The following is a 19,204-nucleotide window of genomic DNA, read 5'->3' as shown; positions in this document are numbered from 1 at the left end:
TACTATACACAAATCCCACTTAAATCATACAGTATTTTATCTTGTTAATTTTTTGTAATTAAAAAATTGTTTGTAATATAAAATAATACTAAACAATACCTAGATAACACTTTGACTTAGTGTACTTTATATTATTTATACGATGCAGCTTATAATTCAATATAGCACAACATAAATAGCACCCTCAACATTAAGTATAGTAACACTGATGATTGTCTGATTGATAGGGAGCAAATAAAAGGAATAATACCACATCTTCAGTGGCTCTTCCAAATTGATGTTCTGCTTCAACGCACATTTCTGTCATCAATGGACCTCCATCAGCTGACTGAAATATTCCGTATTGCGAAGTTTGACTTTTATATCACTTGTTGTACAATTGGACAAAGAGTTCGACAGATGTTTGATGTTTACAACCAGTTATCTTATTTACAGGTGACACAATCATAAGATATCTAATTATTGTGAAAAGAAACAATTTAACTTTTTAAGAAATTTGCAGTGTAGCCATACTATAGTAATAATAATGGTCTTCTATCAGGATTTTTTGTTCGATTTGAATTTTAAATTAAAGCTTTTGGAATATCTTATTCTATGAAGCATTTTTTCTGAAAATAATATCAGGGAAATACTGTACATGAAAGTATCTTACCATTGTAGAAGTTTTATAAGTTGTGTTCATTGGTCAGTTGCAAATCTGACCGTTTTAGGGTCATTTTTGAAGATTCAGGATTATTGAGGGAGTCAACTTCTGGGAACAGTGAACAACCACAATAGATAAAACATAACACACTAAATTTATTGAAATCTAAGTACATTTAAATCAAAATTAAATCGAAAACAAGCATGTTGTTCCACAGTGGCTTGTAAATTTTCACCACTGATTTCTAATTTAGATCATTTCTGTGTTTAGTTTTCATTGTGGTTTTTGTACATCGATGTATATACGCTAATTCATAAACAGTTTAACTATGTACATACTTTTTTGTTTGTAATGTTTTTTTTTATTTTATGAAACATCTCACTGCTTTTTGTAACTCTAACATCTACATTTTCATTACCCCCATTAGGATTTGCTGTCTGTCCTTTTGGTTATAAATGACAAAGTAAAAGACGACGAAAGGTAGGCCTATTGTATGTTACTTTTAGGGTTTAAAAAAAGTTAAAATGCAATTAAATGTTATGATTAATTTCTATTGTCTCTCATTTTTGTGAGGAGACTTCTAAAGTTTATAATTATATATATATAATCCATTGAAATAATTATATTTTATTTTATTTATTTTTTATTACACCTTATTTGTAGAGGGTGACCCTAAACAGCATATGCTGACAATCAAGGGGCCCTCTTGATGAGTATGACAGTGGCTGTGTGTATACTAGTACACCGGGGTAATTCCCCCTACACGTCTCGAAAGATGTACAAGGCTCTTTAAAGTGCATGGGCAACTCAATATATATGATATAAATCATTTCTGTTTATATTCAATTTCAGTTCAGATACCCAGCTCACTGAACAAGATTATAAAGCAACACCAACTGTCTTGGAAGCATTAAACTGTTTAAAAAACTGTTCATATGCAGATGAATATAACACAGTTGTGTTGCTCCTGCAGTTATTTGTGGCGAGTGTAGACAGATGTGTGACTCATTCCAGTTTGGCTACAGATGAGTGGATGGAGACAGCAAAAGAATATGTGGTTGAAGCTGGACAACTTATGAACCACCTGATAAAGAGTTTGATAGAACGCAGTGGTCATACTGATTCAGTAGTAAGTACTGATAGGACACCCCCCCCCCCCCCCCCCCCAATCATTACTGCAGTGACTCTAGTACAGTAATGCAAGCAATCATAGCAGATATCTACATTGTCATTTTTGTACTTCAGTAATCATTTAAAAATGTATTTGTGTCAATTACTGTATTTTTATTCATATTTATCAGATTGGATTTTTGAATAGCCTGTTCAATGTTGTTTTTAACTGCAGCAAGTTTCAGGAAATATGGGAAACCATCTTGTACAAAAGTTTACAGGAAAGCGTCAGATCGGTAATAGTTTGTTGTTTCTTCTCATGTCATTTCTCTATAGGTTCAAGTTTGACTTTTGCTACAAATTGCAAACATATATATATAGTTATAGTTTTTGAGTGAACACCAAATTTGAATTTACAGACGATAATTTTCAATATGTCTATAATGTACCAAATAAAAATCATTTCTGTTAATATAGTTTTATAGTTTTAATTGCCTTTGTCAATGGTTACTGTAGAGAATGTGATTGTAGTAACTACTAATGTTAAAAACTGTAATAACTTCGGCGGCCATGCTTTTATGTTGACTACATAGATGGGGCTCTTTAAAATATGGACAGCCATGTGAGCATAGGCCTAAGCTCTGGATATTACAGTGATCTTAAATAAAACATGCATAGGTTTCTTCTTTGTTTAATTTTTGTTATATTTTTCCTGCAATAGCAACGGAAACTGTTCTGATCAAATGACTTGACATAAGTGTGGGTTAGGTTCACTCTCTTGAAGTCTCGTCTAGTTTAATAATTTTATAATGATTTTTTATTATAGAGAATTCTTAATTCAACTTACAGAGGAGAACAAGTGGTAACATTTTATTGCCATACAGACTTCAGAAATCTACATGTAAAGATTGAAGAAGCCTTTGCCGAAGTAGCATTTGGTGTCATAGATAAAGTTATGGAGGTAAAGTATCTTTCTCAACAGTCATAACAAATCTGAACAAACAATATTTTACATCATGGTAACTTGGATACATACTGTGGGTGTTAAGATTTTTTCCTATTTTCTACGTTATTTGATCTAATTTAAAGTCACAAACTGCATTTTATGTAAATTTAAATACTATATTGACCTATTGCAATAATTGTTTTCATCTTTAGATGGTAACAATTTTAAATTTAAGTCAATTCTAATAATTTAAGCGACCCGCTATAAATCCCAGAATGCATCGTCACTTTTGCTTCTGCTATACTGAGAATTATTACACAACGGCAGGCAAGGCCTATAGATAGCGTATGTTGGTATGTTACTGATGTTTAACAGCTAGGCCTACAAAACTAAGCCTAGCTAGGCACTGTCTTACAAATGGATACAAACAGAGTTGAAAGAACATTTGCATTTTTTTGAAAATGAAAAAGTACAGGATTTTTTGTTAACAGCTATAAACAATGTATTATATATTTAGGCTACAGGTTTAGAGAACATTTTATACAATGTCACACATGGCTCACCTTTACCACGGGAGGCAACCAAATATGGTAGAATATTCTCTCATCTGCTTGAAAGCTCACTATCACATCCAGACGCCATGACACTCCAGCATCAACTACAATGGAAACCACTTGCTAGTTTTTTTAGGATGGCAGGTACAGCATAATAACTTTTTTGTCAATTAATTCACTTCACATAGATAATCATCTGGTTTCATTTCTTGTGCCAAGAAAAATTGTTTCCATGGTGAAAATAATGGCCAAACAGTAAAGGGTGGTACATAAATGCAATTTCTACTACTCTGTGCCTAGTTCAAAGAATTCTAGTGGCAGAGTTATATTCTCTGCCAGTGTGCTAAACTTGTTTGTTTTGGAAAAGAATAACTGTTACACTTTATATTTTTATTACTCTACAGTTAGGGGCAAAAGTAGTATTGCTTTAACTGAAAAGGCCCAGTCTCTACTCTTTGAAGCTAAATCTTTGATGGAAGATCTTGTCCTTAACAGCATTTTTAATGGCACAATTGCAGTAAAAGATCTTAAATTGATTCGACAAGAGAAAGACCAATTCTTGAAAATCTGTGATGTCATAGATGTTGCAAGAATCGCAAAGAAACACTTACCATCTGATATGACCAATATAAAGTTTGATGTATTGATGCAGAAATTAATTAAGCAGCGAGAACGCGAACTGAATGTGTTTGATGATTTTACGCTTAAAGTTGGTGTAATGATAACAATGTGCAGAGATATTCATTACGGTAAAGTATGAGATTCTAGATTATTGAACCTTGCCCTAAAGTGAGAATTTGAGACTGACTTGTCTGTATGTCCTATGCATCACAGTGACCGGTATTAACCTGAATCATGTAGCTTTGGTATCATTTGGTGTATTTTGTGAAATTGGAATCAGTTGGTGTGAGTTCCATGCTACATTGCTAATCTATGGTCATTGATAGTTTTAGGGTCTTCGCATTTTGCATATTAGTATATGGTATAAGAATTTTTACTAGCATGCCTGTGTACTACTATACTATGATTTTATGGTTAATTTATATTTACAGTATACTTTGTAACATGTCTGCTCAATTATTGCACTTGTACCTGTATGTGATATGAGACATGAATCTGAATCACAATTTCTGTAAACTGTTTATACTACAGTATTATATACACAAAAAAACCATTGCTGTGTCATTTTGAAAGATTTTAGGGCAAACATTTTTGTCGAAATAAGCATTATATTATATTTTATGACATTATTTTAACCTTAATGATTATATTATTGTAGAAGATTCCAGTGGAAGGAAAATATTGGCTGTGGACATCAAAGAAACGGAGAAATTACTTACAGTTGATAGAGATTCGCTGCAGTTAATTGAGTTCTGCTGTCCACCTGACTTCCACGAAACTTACACTTCAGTATCTCCACCAAAGATCATATTCTTCAATTTTTCAAATGAAATTGTTGAAATGCTTCCAAAAATTCAAAGGTTTTACCTGAGTTCGATATTCCAACAGTTTTGGAAAAGAACTGTCCGTAGAGTGTTAATGCAACGAGGGAAAAGTGAAGGACTAATGAAACTGAATGATGTGGAGAAACTGATATGGCAAAATGTCAAGAATGATTTAGAAAACTTGGGTCAATCCTTGATGTCTGGTAATATCACATTACAGTCTGTTGAAGAAAACTTATCATCTTTTTCTGATGAAGACTTGGAGTCACATTTCAAAATCTTTGAATCTGACAGCATTCCAAATAATTGGATCAAAGAACGTTGTGATCAGATCTGTCTCTATCGACAAATTGCTCGGTGTTTTGATACAGCAAACACTATTCATGAGATTCAAGAAACTTTCCAACTTGCAGGAGACTTCAGTGCCATAGACGTTTTGTGTTCAACAGTAAACACAATATCTTTAAATTTTACATAATCAGAAATGTTTTAAATAAAAATATTAATATATATAGTAATGTATATTTTAATTCTAAATTTTAAGTTATTTATATTTTGAATTACAAATTCAAAATTGTTAATTTTCACTTGCAATAAGTCAGCTTTAGCTTGAAAGACATTTATATGTTTTAATGTATTTTTTAAAAACATAATTGACACAGAATTAATTTTATTACTATATTTGTATATTACAGACCAACAAAGATTTCAAGAAAACAGTCCTAAGAGAATTAAATATTGGCGTGGAAAATGCCTGTAGAGAGCTTAAAAAGGTGTCTAAAGAAGAGAGTGAATGTTTGAAAATGTTAATAGAAAGTAAAACCCTTATTAATTGGATAAAAAAGGAAATCAAAAGTAAGTAAATAGCATAAGTTTTTGGTTCATTTAATTTTTCTGTTACTATTTAATAAAATCTCAACTGCATAATTATTCTGGACGCAACATAACATGTTATGTCTGACAAGCTAGAGAGCAGGCACAGAGTTCTGTTTTCCTTTCTGTATTGTTTTATATAATTAGCACTTGACTACGAAATTGAAAGTTTGTATTTTCATATTTATATTTTTTTTGCTGTTATTATTGGAGGTTGTTATCTCAGTCAGTTGATTTGAAATAAAACTAAACAAAATTACATTTAATAAAAGGTAAAAGAACATTGAATTAGTTTTATGTAAACCATTTGTTAAGTTGAGTGTCATATCGTAAATAAATAAGAAAAAGTGAGTAACTCGGCAAGATGGATAAACTATTTAATAATTTACAAATTTGATTTGATGTAATCATATTTATTGTTATTATTTTATTCTTTATACTGGATAGCCTCTTCAGTCTAAGACTGTTCTCCCAGAGGGCCCAGTGTGTATATATGATGAGTTTGTGACAGTGGCTGTGTGTGAACTAGTACACCGGGGTAACCCCCCTAATCGTCTCGAAAGATGAACTTAGGTTCTTTAAAGGGCACATGAGCCAGATCTGTACACTGAACCTACAGTTTATAGTCCTATATATATATATATATATCCGAGAAGACTTGTTTTACCACCAGAACCATAGAGCGAGTGATCAAGCCTCGAACCCTTGCTGATGTTACGGCTACGTATTATGGTTCCACTGTCTTAACCGCTCGGCCACTCACTCACTTGTTAATGTTTTACCTGTGCAAAACAAAACACCAATGGGCTGGTCCAATTTGCCTGTAAACCGAATCATTCAAAAAGTTGGAAAGATACATTTCAGACAGTTAGGCCTATATTTACCTAAAATTGATGATCCTTTTTGTAGGTGTGCAGGAATTGAAGGTGTTTGTAGATTTGGCAATGATACAAGCTGGAGAAACTCCAATAGAAGTAGACAGAGTTGCATGTCTCCATCAGGCTGCCACTGGATATTCTGCCTTCATTTTTGATCTAAATGAAGATGCTGGTTATAAAGAACTTATGAACATCTGCAACCTGACGTGGAAAGCTTTGAAGAATGATCCGCAGTTGTCAAAGAAACTGGTAATGTCTGGCACAATCAAAAGCTCTTTTTTACACAAATTCATGTATTATTCTAGATATTTATAAAACATAAGAATTTATTAATTACACTACCGAAACCAGCACGCTGTAGTTTATCAGTTAAAAATTTAAGTTTTGGTAAATGTCCTGCTTCTGGTCGTGCAAAAAGTTTTAGTACTGTAGACAAGCTCAACAAATTGAATGTATATATATAATAAAAATATTGAAAAAAAAAATAATAATAATTTATATTCTTGTAAATAACCTTGCTATCTTGTTTTTCGTATTTACTAGCGAGATGTTTCTCGTCTCATGGAATGGTTGAAGGGTATTAAGGAATCACATGGAGCTGTGGAAGTGACTTCATTACGTCAAGTAGAAAGAATTAATGCAGATGGGATGTATGAAATTGGCAAACTAGCTGAGGTATTGCATCATTCTTATACCACTTTAAACATCTCTTTTAAACAGAGCTCTTCTCATTTGTATAATGACTATTGTTTATTCAGTTTCAACTAATGTGTAGTGTCAGTTTTCATGATGTACGGTACTAAACTTGTGCCAAATAAATGCAGTCTGTTACAATAGCCTATCTTGGCAAGTTGAGCTCAGCGTCCTGTTGTTTGATTGCCTTGATCTATGTATGTTGTATGAAATGCATACAAAAAAAGCTTACAAATTAACAGAAAATGTTAAATTTGAATTTTAGCATTAGCATAGAACAAATAATTATAACAAACAGTTTAAATTGATTTTAGGGAAGTTTACAGCTTCGAGTTCCGGTGGAGAACCGTGAAGGAATTGATGAGGATAAGATTTACACGGTACAGCAACTGAAAGACCTACAGAGTAAGTTGATGCTGGTAGCTGGCAAGGCCCACAGAACCACTGGTGCCAAAGAAGAAGTTGATCGCTTTGTAGAGGTAAGGTAGTGTAAGCTCAGATGAGCTAGTCTTTGACATAACAGATGATGATTCAAACAACTTTATTATCCTCCAAAAGAAGAATTCATTTTTTTTTTAAATAAAAAACAAGTTTCTGCTTTAAAATTACTTTGACTTGGAGCAACAATTTCATCCAATTTGATTCATTGTGTCATTCATGTCACTTTCATATGCATAAATTAAACAAATTATTTCATTTCTAGGTGTTCGATGGGGCGCAGGATTTGGAAACATATTATCACAAAATGTGTGCATCAGGAAATGTACTTTTCACTGACCTTAAAATCATTCTGAAATGCAATAAGAATAGCAAATCACCAGTTCAAGTGGATTTCCGTGTCACTGAGCAGAAACCTTTGTTTGCTAATAAGCAGCAGCTTACTGACATATTAAAAGAACTGCTTGTGTTTATGAAAGAAAGTCTGAAGAATTGGTATGATTACATCGATGAAAAAAGAGAAGATTTTTATCATCTGAATGTTTACACAACAAAACAGCTTGTGATTTTGCAACGTGCTCTAGCAAAGTTTGGAAAACAAGATGTCAGTCCAGAAATATATGCACTATTAAGCCTTGTGAGACCAAATTGCACAGTTCAGGATTTGAGAAAAGCAGTTGTGGAGGTGTCTGAAGAAACGAATTCAAGTATTGATGAGGAAAATGTCATAGAAGATGTCACACGAGAAGATGTAGTAGATGAAAGCAAGGAAGAACTGATTGAGTTCTGGAATAAGTTGAAAGAAATGTATGACGATGAACAGCAGACAATGGCATTTATAGAACATAAAAGATCACTTAATGTTCAAGAAGCAGTTATGTATCTTTTAGGTACCTCTTATGAAGAAAAAGAATTAAAAGAGTTTGTGACAAGATTCATTGATAGAGTTGGTTGTAATCTTTCTGACTTATGCAATGATAACGAAGAATTAGAGAACAAAGTAGTTCAAGATAAAAAGATGGAAAAAGAGCTAGTAGGACCAGTCAGTCTTAAGAATCAAGGTTTTGGAACTTACAATGTCAAGAATTACTTGTTACAAGGAATGGACAAGAATGCGTAAGTTCATTGTAAATAAAATGGTTGTATGAAATGGACAGCACTAGTGTAGTAGTTTAGAGTACTGTAGCTAAGTTTGCTATTAGTGTCTAAATATTTATCCTTTATTCCAGAACTCTTGTGAAAAAGCTGAAGATTCTATGGGAAAAATATCTAAGTAAAACAAAGACTGTAGACTTATCTGATTATGCTAGTCTTGAGACACTAGGAATGCTTCTGCAGTGTCTGGCTTCATCTGATAGTAAGTTTGTAATTGTTATGGTGAGCTGGTAAAGAGGTTAGGTCAGAAAAAATTAAAACTAAAACTAAGTCCCTGGCCTGTCCAGTGTCAAAATTGATTTCAGCTATACTGGATGCTAAGCCCATCGATAAAGATATCCTACCTTTAAATCAATGAAAACTAGACGCCTATTTTATCGCAAACCCTGTCACAAACTGTTTCCCTTTTGCCTATCTGGCGTGGCCCTTTTCCTGTCGCCTTGGTAGTTCAAGACGTCTATAGTTTTTTTCAGTAAAACATGTAGCGCAAGTGCCTCATATCTCGATGTGACTGCTGCACCAAACCCCTGATATGTTCCAGTGTTTAAATGTTTAAACTATAGTCAGTTACTCTATGTTCCATGTGTGTGCTCACAGTACTGATTTGATTGACAGCACCGGGGTGATTGATGGAGTGTAAATGGGTGAAACTGGAGTCTCGTAGTTTTTTTGGAAATTGCCTCCGAGTTCAACTCCTGTTTCTCTCCCAGTCGATAGTGTAAAAAGGGTATAAACATAATAAAAATATACATAAACTAAATCACTGCTTTTAAGAGTCACTGCTATAAGATGAAATTAAATGGGATTTAATTAAAATTGGGGATCTGAACAGAAATAAAATAAGCAGAGCTGAGTATAAACCAAACAAAAGGAATATACATTTAATTTGCAAATATTTATTGTTTTCAATTACAGTACATGTATGATATATATTTACAACGTAATTTTGTCTTTCTTTTTCATTTTTATAGAAACAAAAAGAAGTTTTCCTCAAGTGTTTAAAACAGGCTGTCCTAATCTAATTGTTAGTCCTGCAAGTAAGTTTTTTTATGGATTGGCTTTTGATTGTTTTTTGTTTGTGGATAGAAGTCTGCATTTACCAATAATGATATTGAGCTTGAATTTACTTTATTTGAGGTTCTCAAAGAGTGACCTCCAATTTAGCTTACAGTCTTTTGTCTTCCCTACTTTCAAATATCTCATTGCGTCTTAAAAATTTATATGATCATAATAATTAATATAGTAAAGATAAGTTGAACTTCATTTATCATATAATTATATAATACTAACTTGTTTTTATTTCACAGGAAATGTTCTTAACACCGTACTCTCCGTTTACATGGAAAACAATGAAAGTCTCCCAAGCTATGATGAAGTATTACTATGCAATTCTACTACCAGTCTGGAAGAGGTAATAAGTTGTAATTGTTACAGTATTCCAGTAACAATTATGTCAATAAGCCTACATTAATAATAATAATAATATTATTCGGTAGGCCGAATAAATAATAATTTGTCTTCTTCGCGAGCCGAATCAACGGATGTTCGCCGCGTCGCACGGAACTAACTACTTCCGTGAGTATTAACCAATCACAAATGGTCTTTCATCACATCTTGGGAGGACTAATAACAAATGAGGGCGCTATATATGCATAGTTTAAATAGTTTAGATGATTAATTTCTTCAAGCAAGGTCCGTAGCGCAGCGCATGAAGCATTGTCTTGTGATAAAGTGACAATTTTATCGTGAGTTCAAGACCCAGTGGATGACTATTGTTTATTTATCGGCAAACGCGAGTGTTTTCACACGAAAATTACACAGTCAATATCATCGTACTCGAGAATTTGCTGGATTTTATATGTTTAATGACAGGGGACACGATAATTACGCGAAAATTACTCAGTCAATATCATCGTTCTCGAGGATATATACGATTTACGATCCTCGCAGCGGTAGTCATGTGATGCAGTTTCAACCAATCATGTTCACATATTTACATAGGCTATGTTATATTAAACTTTAAGGCATGGCCACCAGTTAAAATGAGAGTTACAGAAAAAAAATTAATTAATGACGGATTGTACATTAAGACAGAAAAGGGAAAATGTATACTGCAAGATGTTCTGGTTTAAGTAAATATATAATGCAACAATAATTGTTTCGACAAGAAACTAAAATTACTCAAAATAAATGAAAATTACATAATATGGTTACTAAGTGAACAAAAGTCTTACCTGCCATACTTTGTTTAGTCGTACATTATAAAAATATAAAAGCATATACATTTCTTTACTGAGTAAAATGTATTTATAATTATTTTTAATTAATTTATGCCATACTTTTTAGTTTTAGCAAAGTATTCACAGGGTACTAAATTATTTTACATTCATATAATATTATGTTGAATTAAACTTTTAGTCCCATTTATTTCTGTGATTAACAGACGTACCTTGCTTTAGTTGTGCGAATTCCTGGGATTTATAGATCATTTATAGAAATGTCCCCCTCAAAAACCCAGGTCTTGAACTGGATGACAACACAATGTGAATAATTGAAGATTATTAGATTTAAGTATAATATCTATAGAATTTAATCTAATTTGATTTGCCTTTGTCAATAATTGATTGTGATAATAAAGCGGCCTGATCGATCGATTGTTCGAAAAAAAATATTTGTGTATACCACCCAAAATTCATCAAATGTAGGTTCGATACCATGCAAAGATTAATATTCATTTTAAATAATTACTGGCAAGTTCCTCCTTCGGAGATAATTCACAGGGGGCTACATACTACATACATTTATTTTCACTTCATGGACATGTATTTTATGGATTTAATTTCCAGTTATTTACACCGAAGCTTTATTACAGCATTCAATAACCATCAGTGGCCAATGCCAGCGAAACCACCATGCCCTCTAGTTTTGTCAAATCTAAGAAAAGAATCATGCAATTTCTCAAATCTTTATCCACAGGTTGTGTTATTATGGCGAAGGGCATTAAATGGTGATAATAATAAGACATACTGTCTTGTGAATGCTGATGTTTTAAATTATGATGTTAGTGTTGAAGCTGTTACTAAGCTTAATCATTTAATGAAGGGAAAACATGGTAAGCAAATTAAATTATTATTTTGTATGTAAACAGAATAAAATAACACTCATAATAATAACAAACATTCATCATACATCTCAACCAGGAGTGCTCAAGGTACAAAAATAATGATGACCCAACAAAGTGTTGCCTTAATAGAGGTCTCTCCTGGAATGGTTCACTGTACATAAAAACCATCTTATATATATATATATTTCGGTATCTTTTATTCATCAAATAAGTATATACATAAAACAATTCATGGCAGTATAAACTGAATTGCAAACTGAGTAGTTAAATACATTATACAAAAAATATACAGAATTAAACAAAATGAGCAAAATGAAGAACAATAGTTAAGTTACGGTACATAGTCAATTAATTAGTAGAAAAATATCTTTAAAAATATATAACGTTTAAATATATATAAAAATAAATAAATATAGTTTTCATTTTCATTCTTTTTCGTTCATTCATTTAGTAATTTAACCATTGATGGTATAGGGGAGCATTGGAATCGTTTAGTTCTACATTTATATTCTTTGTATTTAAGTGATTTTCGCATATTCATGTTATGTGTTTTATTGTTTAGTGGGAACCATTCACTAAATCTATTGTTTTGTACACATTTGTGAGCAAAATTGGCACAAAGCAGGTCACGGCGGTCTGACAAACGTTCAAAGCCTAACTCAGTCAGGGCCGCATCGTATGATGTATAGTTCTCATAGCCTATTATACACCTAAAAGCCCTTTTCTGGACGCGTTCAATCAGGTTGGATTGTGCGTGGGTTATACCAAAATGCCAAACTGGGGCGGCGTATTCTAAAACGGGTCTGATGTAGACCTTAAATACAATGGACAGCTCTTCCTTATTGAAACCACTTAGCTTAAGAAGTCTCAACATGAATAGTTTTTGGTTCCCCTTCTTAACTATTTCATTTGTATTGCTCTCCCATCTAAGATCATTATCAATCACGACACCTAGTAATTTTACTTTATCAGCAAGTGGTAACACAGTACCATTAATTGTGAAATTCCAGTCTGGAAGTAAGCGGCGGCCAAAGAAAACTTGGAATATTTGGCATTTAGCGGGGTTTAGTTTCAATTTGTTATCAGACGCCCATTGGGAGAGTATATTGATGGAATTTTGAATTATACTATTCTCCCATGGCTTAATTTTTTCCCCTAAGGTAAGATCGTCAACATACTTCCAGACCGGAATTCCAGCTTCATTTGACCCATCAAGAGCGTTATTAATAACGACCAGGAATATCAGAACAGCAAGTAAGGTTCCTTTGGGAACACCCCCAGTAAGGATGACCCACTGCGAATATACGTCTTTGTATTTCACTCTTTGGCGTCTGTCAATCAAAAAGTCAATTATCCACTTCAACAAGGAGGCAGGGATATTGAGATCTAATAATTTAGACACTGCTATAGTGTGATCGACCAGGTCAAACGCCTTGCTAAAGTCAGTAAGTACCAGAGTGCAAATATTACTTGCCACATCAGTATTGGAAGCAAGAAAATGGTAGATGTGTATTAGGCAGTGGGTTGTGGAGACGCCCTTTTGGTTTCCATATTGCCTAATGTCTAGTTTTGGTTTGATGGCGTCAATAACTATTTGAGTTACTTTGCGTTCAGCTATTTTAGACAGGGTAGGGGTAAGAGAAATGGGCCTTAACTTTTCTAGCGAAGGAGGATACGTTTTTGGGACAGGGACAACGTTAGCTGCCTTCCACTGGGAAGGAACTTTACCCTGTGATATTGAGGCGTTAATGATGTTGGTAACAGGCTCACTAAATTCTACTGCACATTCCTTCAGAAGAATCTGAGGTATGTTGTCTGGACCACCAGATTTGGCAATAGACACTTTTCTTAACTCATCATATATTTCATATGGTTCAAATTGGGGGGGTGGTTCAGGACAGGGTAGGTATGCTGGTAGCATGGACGTATCAATTGGGGGTTGTTGCTGGGAGTAACTAGCTAACTGGGCGTTTACTACGTTAGCGGTCATTAAGTAGTCCTCTGGGTTGACACCATTAATATGGATAGTAGAGGATGGGGGTTTTTTATTCGTGATGCTGCGAATCTCCGAATGCCATCTCTTAACATTAGTTTCACGCAAGATTCTAACTTTGCGCTGGGAGTAGCGTTTCTTACATACATTAATTTCATGGATAATTTTGTTACGGAAATGTTTCCTTAATGGTTCATTACCTTTTGATAAGTTTTTTAATAGTATTGTTCATCCATGGCTTATCATTGGGGTGGACATTAACATTTTTGGTTGGGAAGATCCTTTCAACAGCACCATTGACTAGTTCATAAAAAAGCTCTGCTTTGGATTGGACATCGGGGGTGCCTAATACAGTGTCCCAAGAAAGATTTTGAATCCATTGACCAAAAGCATTAATCTTGGACTGGGGCATTGGTCTACAAGATTTGTTGATTAAGCTATTGTCGGATTTACACGTTTTTGGGGACATTATGATTACGTTATGGTCACTATGTCCTATTTGGGATTTGATACAAGGGATATCATACATGTCATTAATGTTAGTAATGATCACATCAAGTATGTTATTTCCTCTAGTGGGGGACTTAACCTGTTTTAACTGATTGCCACATAGAAGGGAATTAAACTTCAGTTTGTTCAGGTCGCCACAGATAAGTATACCTGTCTGTGGTTTTGCTGTTCTAACAAAGTCCACGCCAGTATGTAGATGAGTCAACATAGTTCCACCCAGTGTTGACTCTTTACCTGATGGTAGGTAGGCATTTGCAAAAACTAGGTACGGCACATTCCGTGGTAGTCTGTGGTGTTTAATCAGCAACCAGTGAACTTCCAGAGGCTCAGGAACAGTAATATTCTTAATGATCTCAGCACTAAGAGTTTTCTTGACGTATGTAACAATACCACCACCAACTTGGTCCACTCTGTTTGTGGTGAACGCGAAATAACCGCGTACATTAAAACGCTCTGGTGGTGTGTCGTTCCGGATCCATGATTCAGTAACAAAACAGATGTCAGGTGAATTTTCATTGAGAAGTATACAGAATTCGTCATGCTTATTTAAAATTGAGTGGGCATTAGTAACAAGAATTTTTGGGATGAAGATATCAGCAACACTATCATTACTCGGGCAACTAGTTGGATCAGTGCTTGTTAGATGTGTCACAGGGTCCAAGACAGGTTCGGCAACTGGTGCGCTCACAGTCGACATCCTAGACGCTCTACCTGCTCGACTTCCTCTTCTGGTGACTTTAACTAATCTCAGCTGTTTTGCAGAGGCCCAACAAGTAGGATGCATGCGTAAGATACCACCCGAGTTAACAGGGCTACGCCACTCCGTGTTGTATGAGCGGTTAATTGCAATAAGATCTTCAGCCGAGTATATAAGAACCATCACAGCAACTATGCCTAGCACCACACGCAAAATAAATACAGTACTTGATCATCTACTCACAGTAGTCGTTTGAACAATGGGCGCGTTAGGCCAGCATACCAATAACAATGACAGTCGCGGTAACAATAGTCAGCGGGCCAAAGCACAAATAGAATCGTAATGTGTTCACTGTTCAGGCTAGCACTGCCGTCAAAAAGCGAGTGTAGACACATATAGAATCACAAAAAAATCACAAAGTTGTGTTGTTAATAAAGGAAAATTTGGAAAAGTTTGAGCCAAGTCGTGCAGCACTGGCGCTTGATCAATGGTTAAGGCTTAGACGTGAAGTATATTTGTTCATCTCGCAAAGGTGTATTGCATATTAACACATATGATAACACATTTATTCCAAAGTAAATTTCTAACCTATTGTTTAATTATTTGTTAGGTTTCAAACTTGTGATCATTTGTAATCAGGAAAGAGAAGACCAATCTCACATGGTGGCAGCATTGAACTCTGACCGCATTTCATCAAATAAGCTAACTTGCCGAAAACAAGAGGAAATCCAAGATTATCTTTGTAAACAGTTCATTCAACAAGTTAAACCAACAAACCAAGGATTGATACCAGCAGCTAATTTAACCAATCTGAGGTTGCTGTAGCTTCTTATTACAAAATAAATGTTGTCTTTAGAAAAATTGAAACTGATTTTATAATTAACAATGTAATATAATTATATTATCATTTAATTTCTAACATTTTAATCTGCACATTTTTTAGAACATGTGTACAGACTGTATCTTCTAAAAGACCTGGTGTTGGAAAATCACTTTTAATTCAACGATACAAAGAGCGACTTCAATGTACTGGCCAGGAACAAAATTGCTGCATCACTGTTCCTTTGCAGACACCGACTGTCCAAGAGCATAACATTGCAAAGAAATTAATCAGAGAAATTCAAAGAAATGATTTAAACTTTCCTCGAATTTTTCATCTGGATATTTCACCAAATGTGAGTATACTGTAGATTTACACTAGTGTCATATTAAGGTATCTTTAAGCGTATATTTGCGCATCTTGTTGCTACAATGCTTTTTACATAATTACCACATTATTTTGTTATAGGTGTGTGGAGGTTTGGACCATTTTCTATTCAATCTTCTTGTGCTAAACACAATATGTTGCTCTGATGGCTTTGTTTGGCAAAGAAAATTCTATGACCTTTATCTAGTAGAGGTCACTCTTGACCCAAAGGAAGCAGAATCTAAAGATGAGGGAAAGGTTTGTAGTCTGTATAGTAGATATCTATATGGTGAACATTTGTTAAAAATCCGTTCAGTAGTTTTGATGTAATCTTGCAAACACACAAATAGGCAAATAAACCAGGTTGATTGAATAACCTCCTTGGCGGAGGTAATAATATACAGATATTGCCTGGTTAGAGGTGAAATATAAGATTCATGAGGGAATGATATTTTTCTTGAGAGACTATAAATTTTCTGTTTATTTCACAGATATAAAAAGCGATATACAGTATACTGTTTCAATATAGCCAAATATCAATACTAGACCTGACTGGCTACTTATACCTGTTTGATTACAAATATCAAAATAAAATATCAAATATCCAATACACACAAGAAATGAAAAAAACAATATTGTATCATATTTAAATTTAAATTGTTACAACTTTAATACATTGTATTAATGTTTGAATTGAAAGGTAAAACTTCAACTGTATTTAGTCATCATTCAATTTGATTTAGCACCTCTGCTAAGTCACTTTTTATCCTAATAATATTTATTTTATAACTTATTAATAACAAATTTATGAAATTTATCAACGTACAATAATATTGTTGACTACTGTACTGAACTGGTTTTAAATTATGAATTTAGAGTGATCAGAAATTCATCACACAATGTTTCTATGAGAGTCTCCCAACTGTTCTGTGTCGACCACCTAGAGAGGTATACCAGTTGGAAGAAGAGAAATCTAAAAATCTATTAAGAGGCAAGATATTTATTATAATACAGACACCTAATAATCGGTTTATAAACCCCTATTCATGCAGATAGCATTATTTTGGAATACAACCTAAGAAAAAGTATACCAAGGGCACATATAATGTCTTTGCAATTACACCATAGTAAAATTAAATTACATCTGTTAACAACATGTCAAAGGGCTATTGTTTTTATTTGTTGCTTTCAAGGATAACATCATCAGTAATTATACATGTTAATTTTAATTTGTAGAAGATTTTAAGGATCCTCTGATGGATGATCAGCATTTTCGAAGTTCAAGTTTCCAGCGTCCATATTGTTATTTAAGAGGACTTGATGAGGGTACTAAATTAGATGAATTTACATTTAAGGGAGATGTGTCTGGAACTCATGAAGAGTGCCTTGTAACACTACTAAGGTAAAACTGTGCAGTACTAGGTTTTGACCATTCATAGTGTATATGTACATTATTATTAAAACAGCTTTCCAACAAATACTGAGATTATTTTTTTTTCCTAAAAAATTATTTAACAAGCTACCTGAACTTACACATCAAGTCAAATATTTTTGTTTGTGTTTTTTTAGACACTGTGGCCTCTGTGATCCATCATGGTCTGAGTTATGTCATTTTGCCTGTTTTCTTGAAAAACAGCTAGAAGCTTGCGAAAGCTCTCACTTTTGTAAACCTGAAATGCTGGCTGGCACTGGACTGGATGGCTTTAAAACATTTGTTGTCAGGTTCATGTTACAAATGTCAAAGGTTACAATTTATGAATTATTTTTTACTTATTTTTTATTTTAAAAACTTTCATCTTTTTTCTGCTTGAGATTTTAGGATATGATGAAAACTTATTAGTTGTTTTATATTATCAGGATTTTGCTACTCCGTCTCTTCAAATGAGTGATGAGAGTTATCCTGTAGATCCCGCGCAAGAAACAGATGGCAGTTTACAAGCATTACAGCTTCGCAGACGATGGGAAAGCAGGTAAGTATATACTTCTCTCTCCCAACTAAATCTAACCAAAATGTAATGTATTTGCTCTTGTACCTAGTACAGTATTCAAGTGATCTCCTATTCTTATTACAGTATTGTTTTTGTCACTGTACACCTCTTTATTTCTTTGTAGACCCTTCAAGTGTATTAAAGAACCCTAACCTTTTATTTATTTATTTTAAAAAAAATTTATATTCATCCAACAGCGAGAAAATTACAATTACAGGATGAATAAACCATAATCTGTCATGCTTATAGTTATTAGAGGCTTAGGGAGTGGGGTAGAGTCTTAAGATTGTTTGGATGGTTGTGGGGATTTGGTTTTTTAAATCTTTCTTTTTTGTTTACCGTTATATAATTCCTATCTGTACTTTTTTTTTAATTTAGCAAATTTTGAATACTTTTAAATAATTTGTTCTGTATATGTATGATGGCAAATGAAATCAATCAAACAACCGTGACAGTATTTAACAACCGTGACAGTATTATACTGTCACGGTCGTTTGTTTGATTTTATTTGCCATCATACATATATACAGAACAAATTATTTAAAAGTTTTCAACATTTGGACAGGAAGCCACAGGACGGTGCTCATGAATAATTTATGCATGAGCTTTAACAAAGTGGGTGGAGCTTGGTGGTTAACATGCTGGCCATCATGTTAAAGGACAACTTGACCGAGGACCATATTTTTACAACGTATTAGGGATGTACATATGATTTCAGAACAATCGCGAGATTAAGGATATCGCCGCACGTGCTCGCCGTACAGCCGTCGCCGTAAATTGCTGTGACGTCACAGGTGCATCGCTAAATCTACTTAATGAGTCCAGATAAGCAAAAGAAAAAATAAAAAAAATCAACATTTATATTTTTAAAGATTTATTTACAAAGTGTGTTTACTAGAAATGTTCGCGATTTTCCAGACTTTGTCAGAAAACTCATGATGTAAATTTTGTGATGCACCTGTGACGTCACA

General features: G+C 33.7%; 1 protein-coding gene across 1 annotated transcript; it reads left to right on the top strand.

Annotated features, from left to right (window-relative positions):
- The first annotated feature begins 309 nt into the window (after positions 1 to 309).
- Positions 310 to 18,455, top strand: LOC144845708 (E3 ubiquitin-protein ligase rnf213-alpha-like). Its single transcript, XM_078703136.1, has 25 exons — positions 310 to 435; positions 1,071 to 1,123; positions 1,496 to 1,772; positions 1,945 to 2,049; positions 2,580 to 2,714; positions 3,217 to 3,397; positions 3,658 to 4,002; positions 4,533 to 5,146; positions 5,394 to 5,553; positions 6,481 to 6,698; positions 6,993 to 7,124; positions 7,457 to 7,621; positions 7,846 to 8,696; positions 8,810 to 8,937; positions 9,707 to 9,772; positions 10,043 to 10,146; positions 11,712 to 11,847; positions 15,670 to 15,874; positions 16,003 to 16,234; positions 16,348 to 16,503; positions 17,122 to 17,236; positions 17,482 to 17,647; positions 17,815 to 17,989; positions 18,103 to 18,215; positions 18,431 to 18,455. Exons 1-25 carry the CDS (start codon positions 310 to 312, stop codon positions 18,453 to 18,455), a joined length of 4,983 nt encoding a protein of 1,660 aa, XP_078559262.1.
- The last annotated feature ends 749 nt before the right edge of the window (positions 18,456 to 19,204 follow it).

Source organism: Antedon bifida, chromosome 6 (genome assembly GCF_963402885.1).
Source record: "Antedon bifida chromosome 6, ecAntBifi1.1, whole genome shotgun sequence".
Taxonomy (NCBI): domain Eukaryota; kingdom Metazoa; phylum Echinodermata; class Crinoidea; order Comatulida; family Antedonidae; genus Antedon; species Antedon bifida.
The sequence above is the reverse complement of the archived record's forward strand: the minus strand, read 5'-3'. Positions and strand labels throughout refer to the sequence as shown.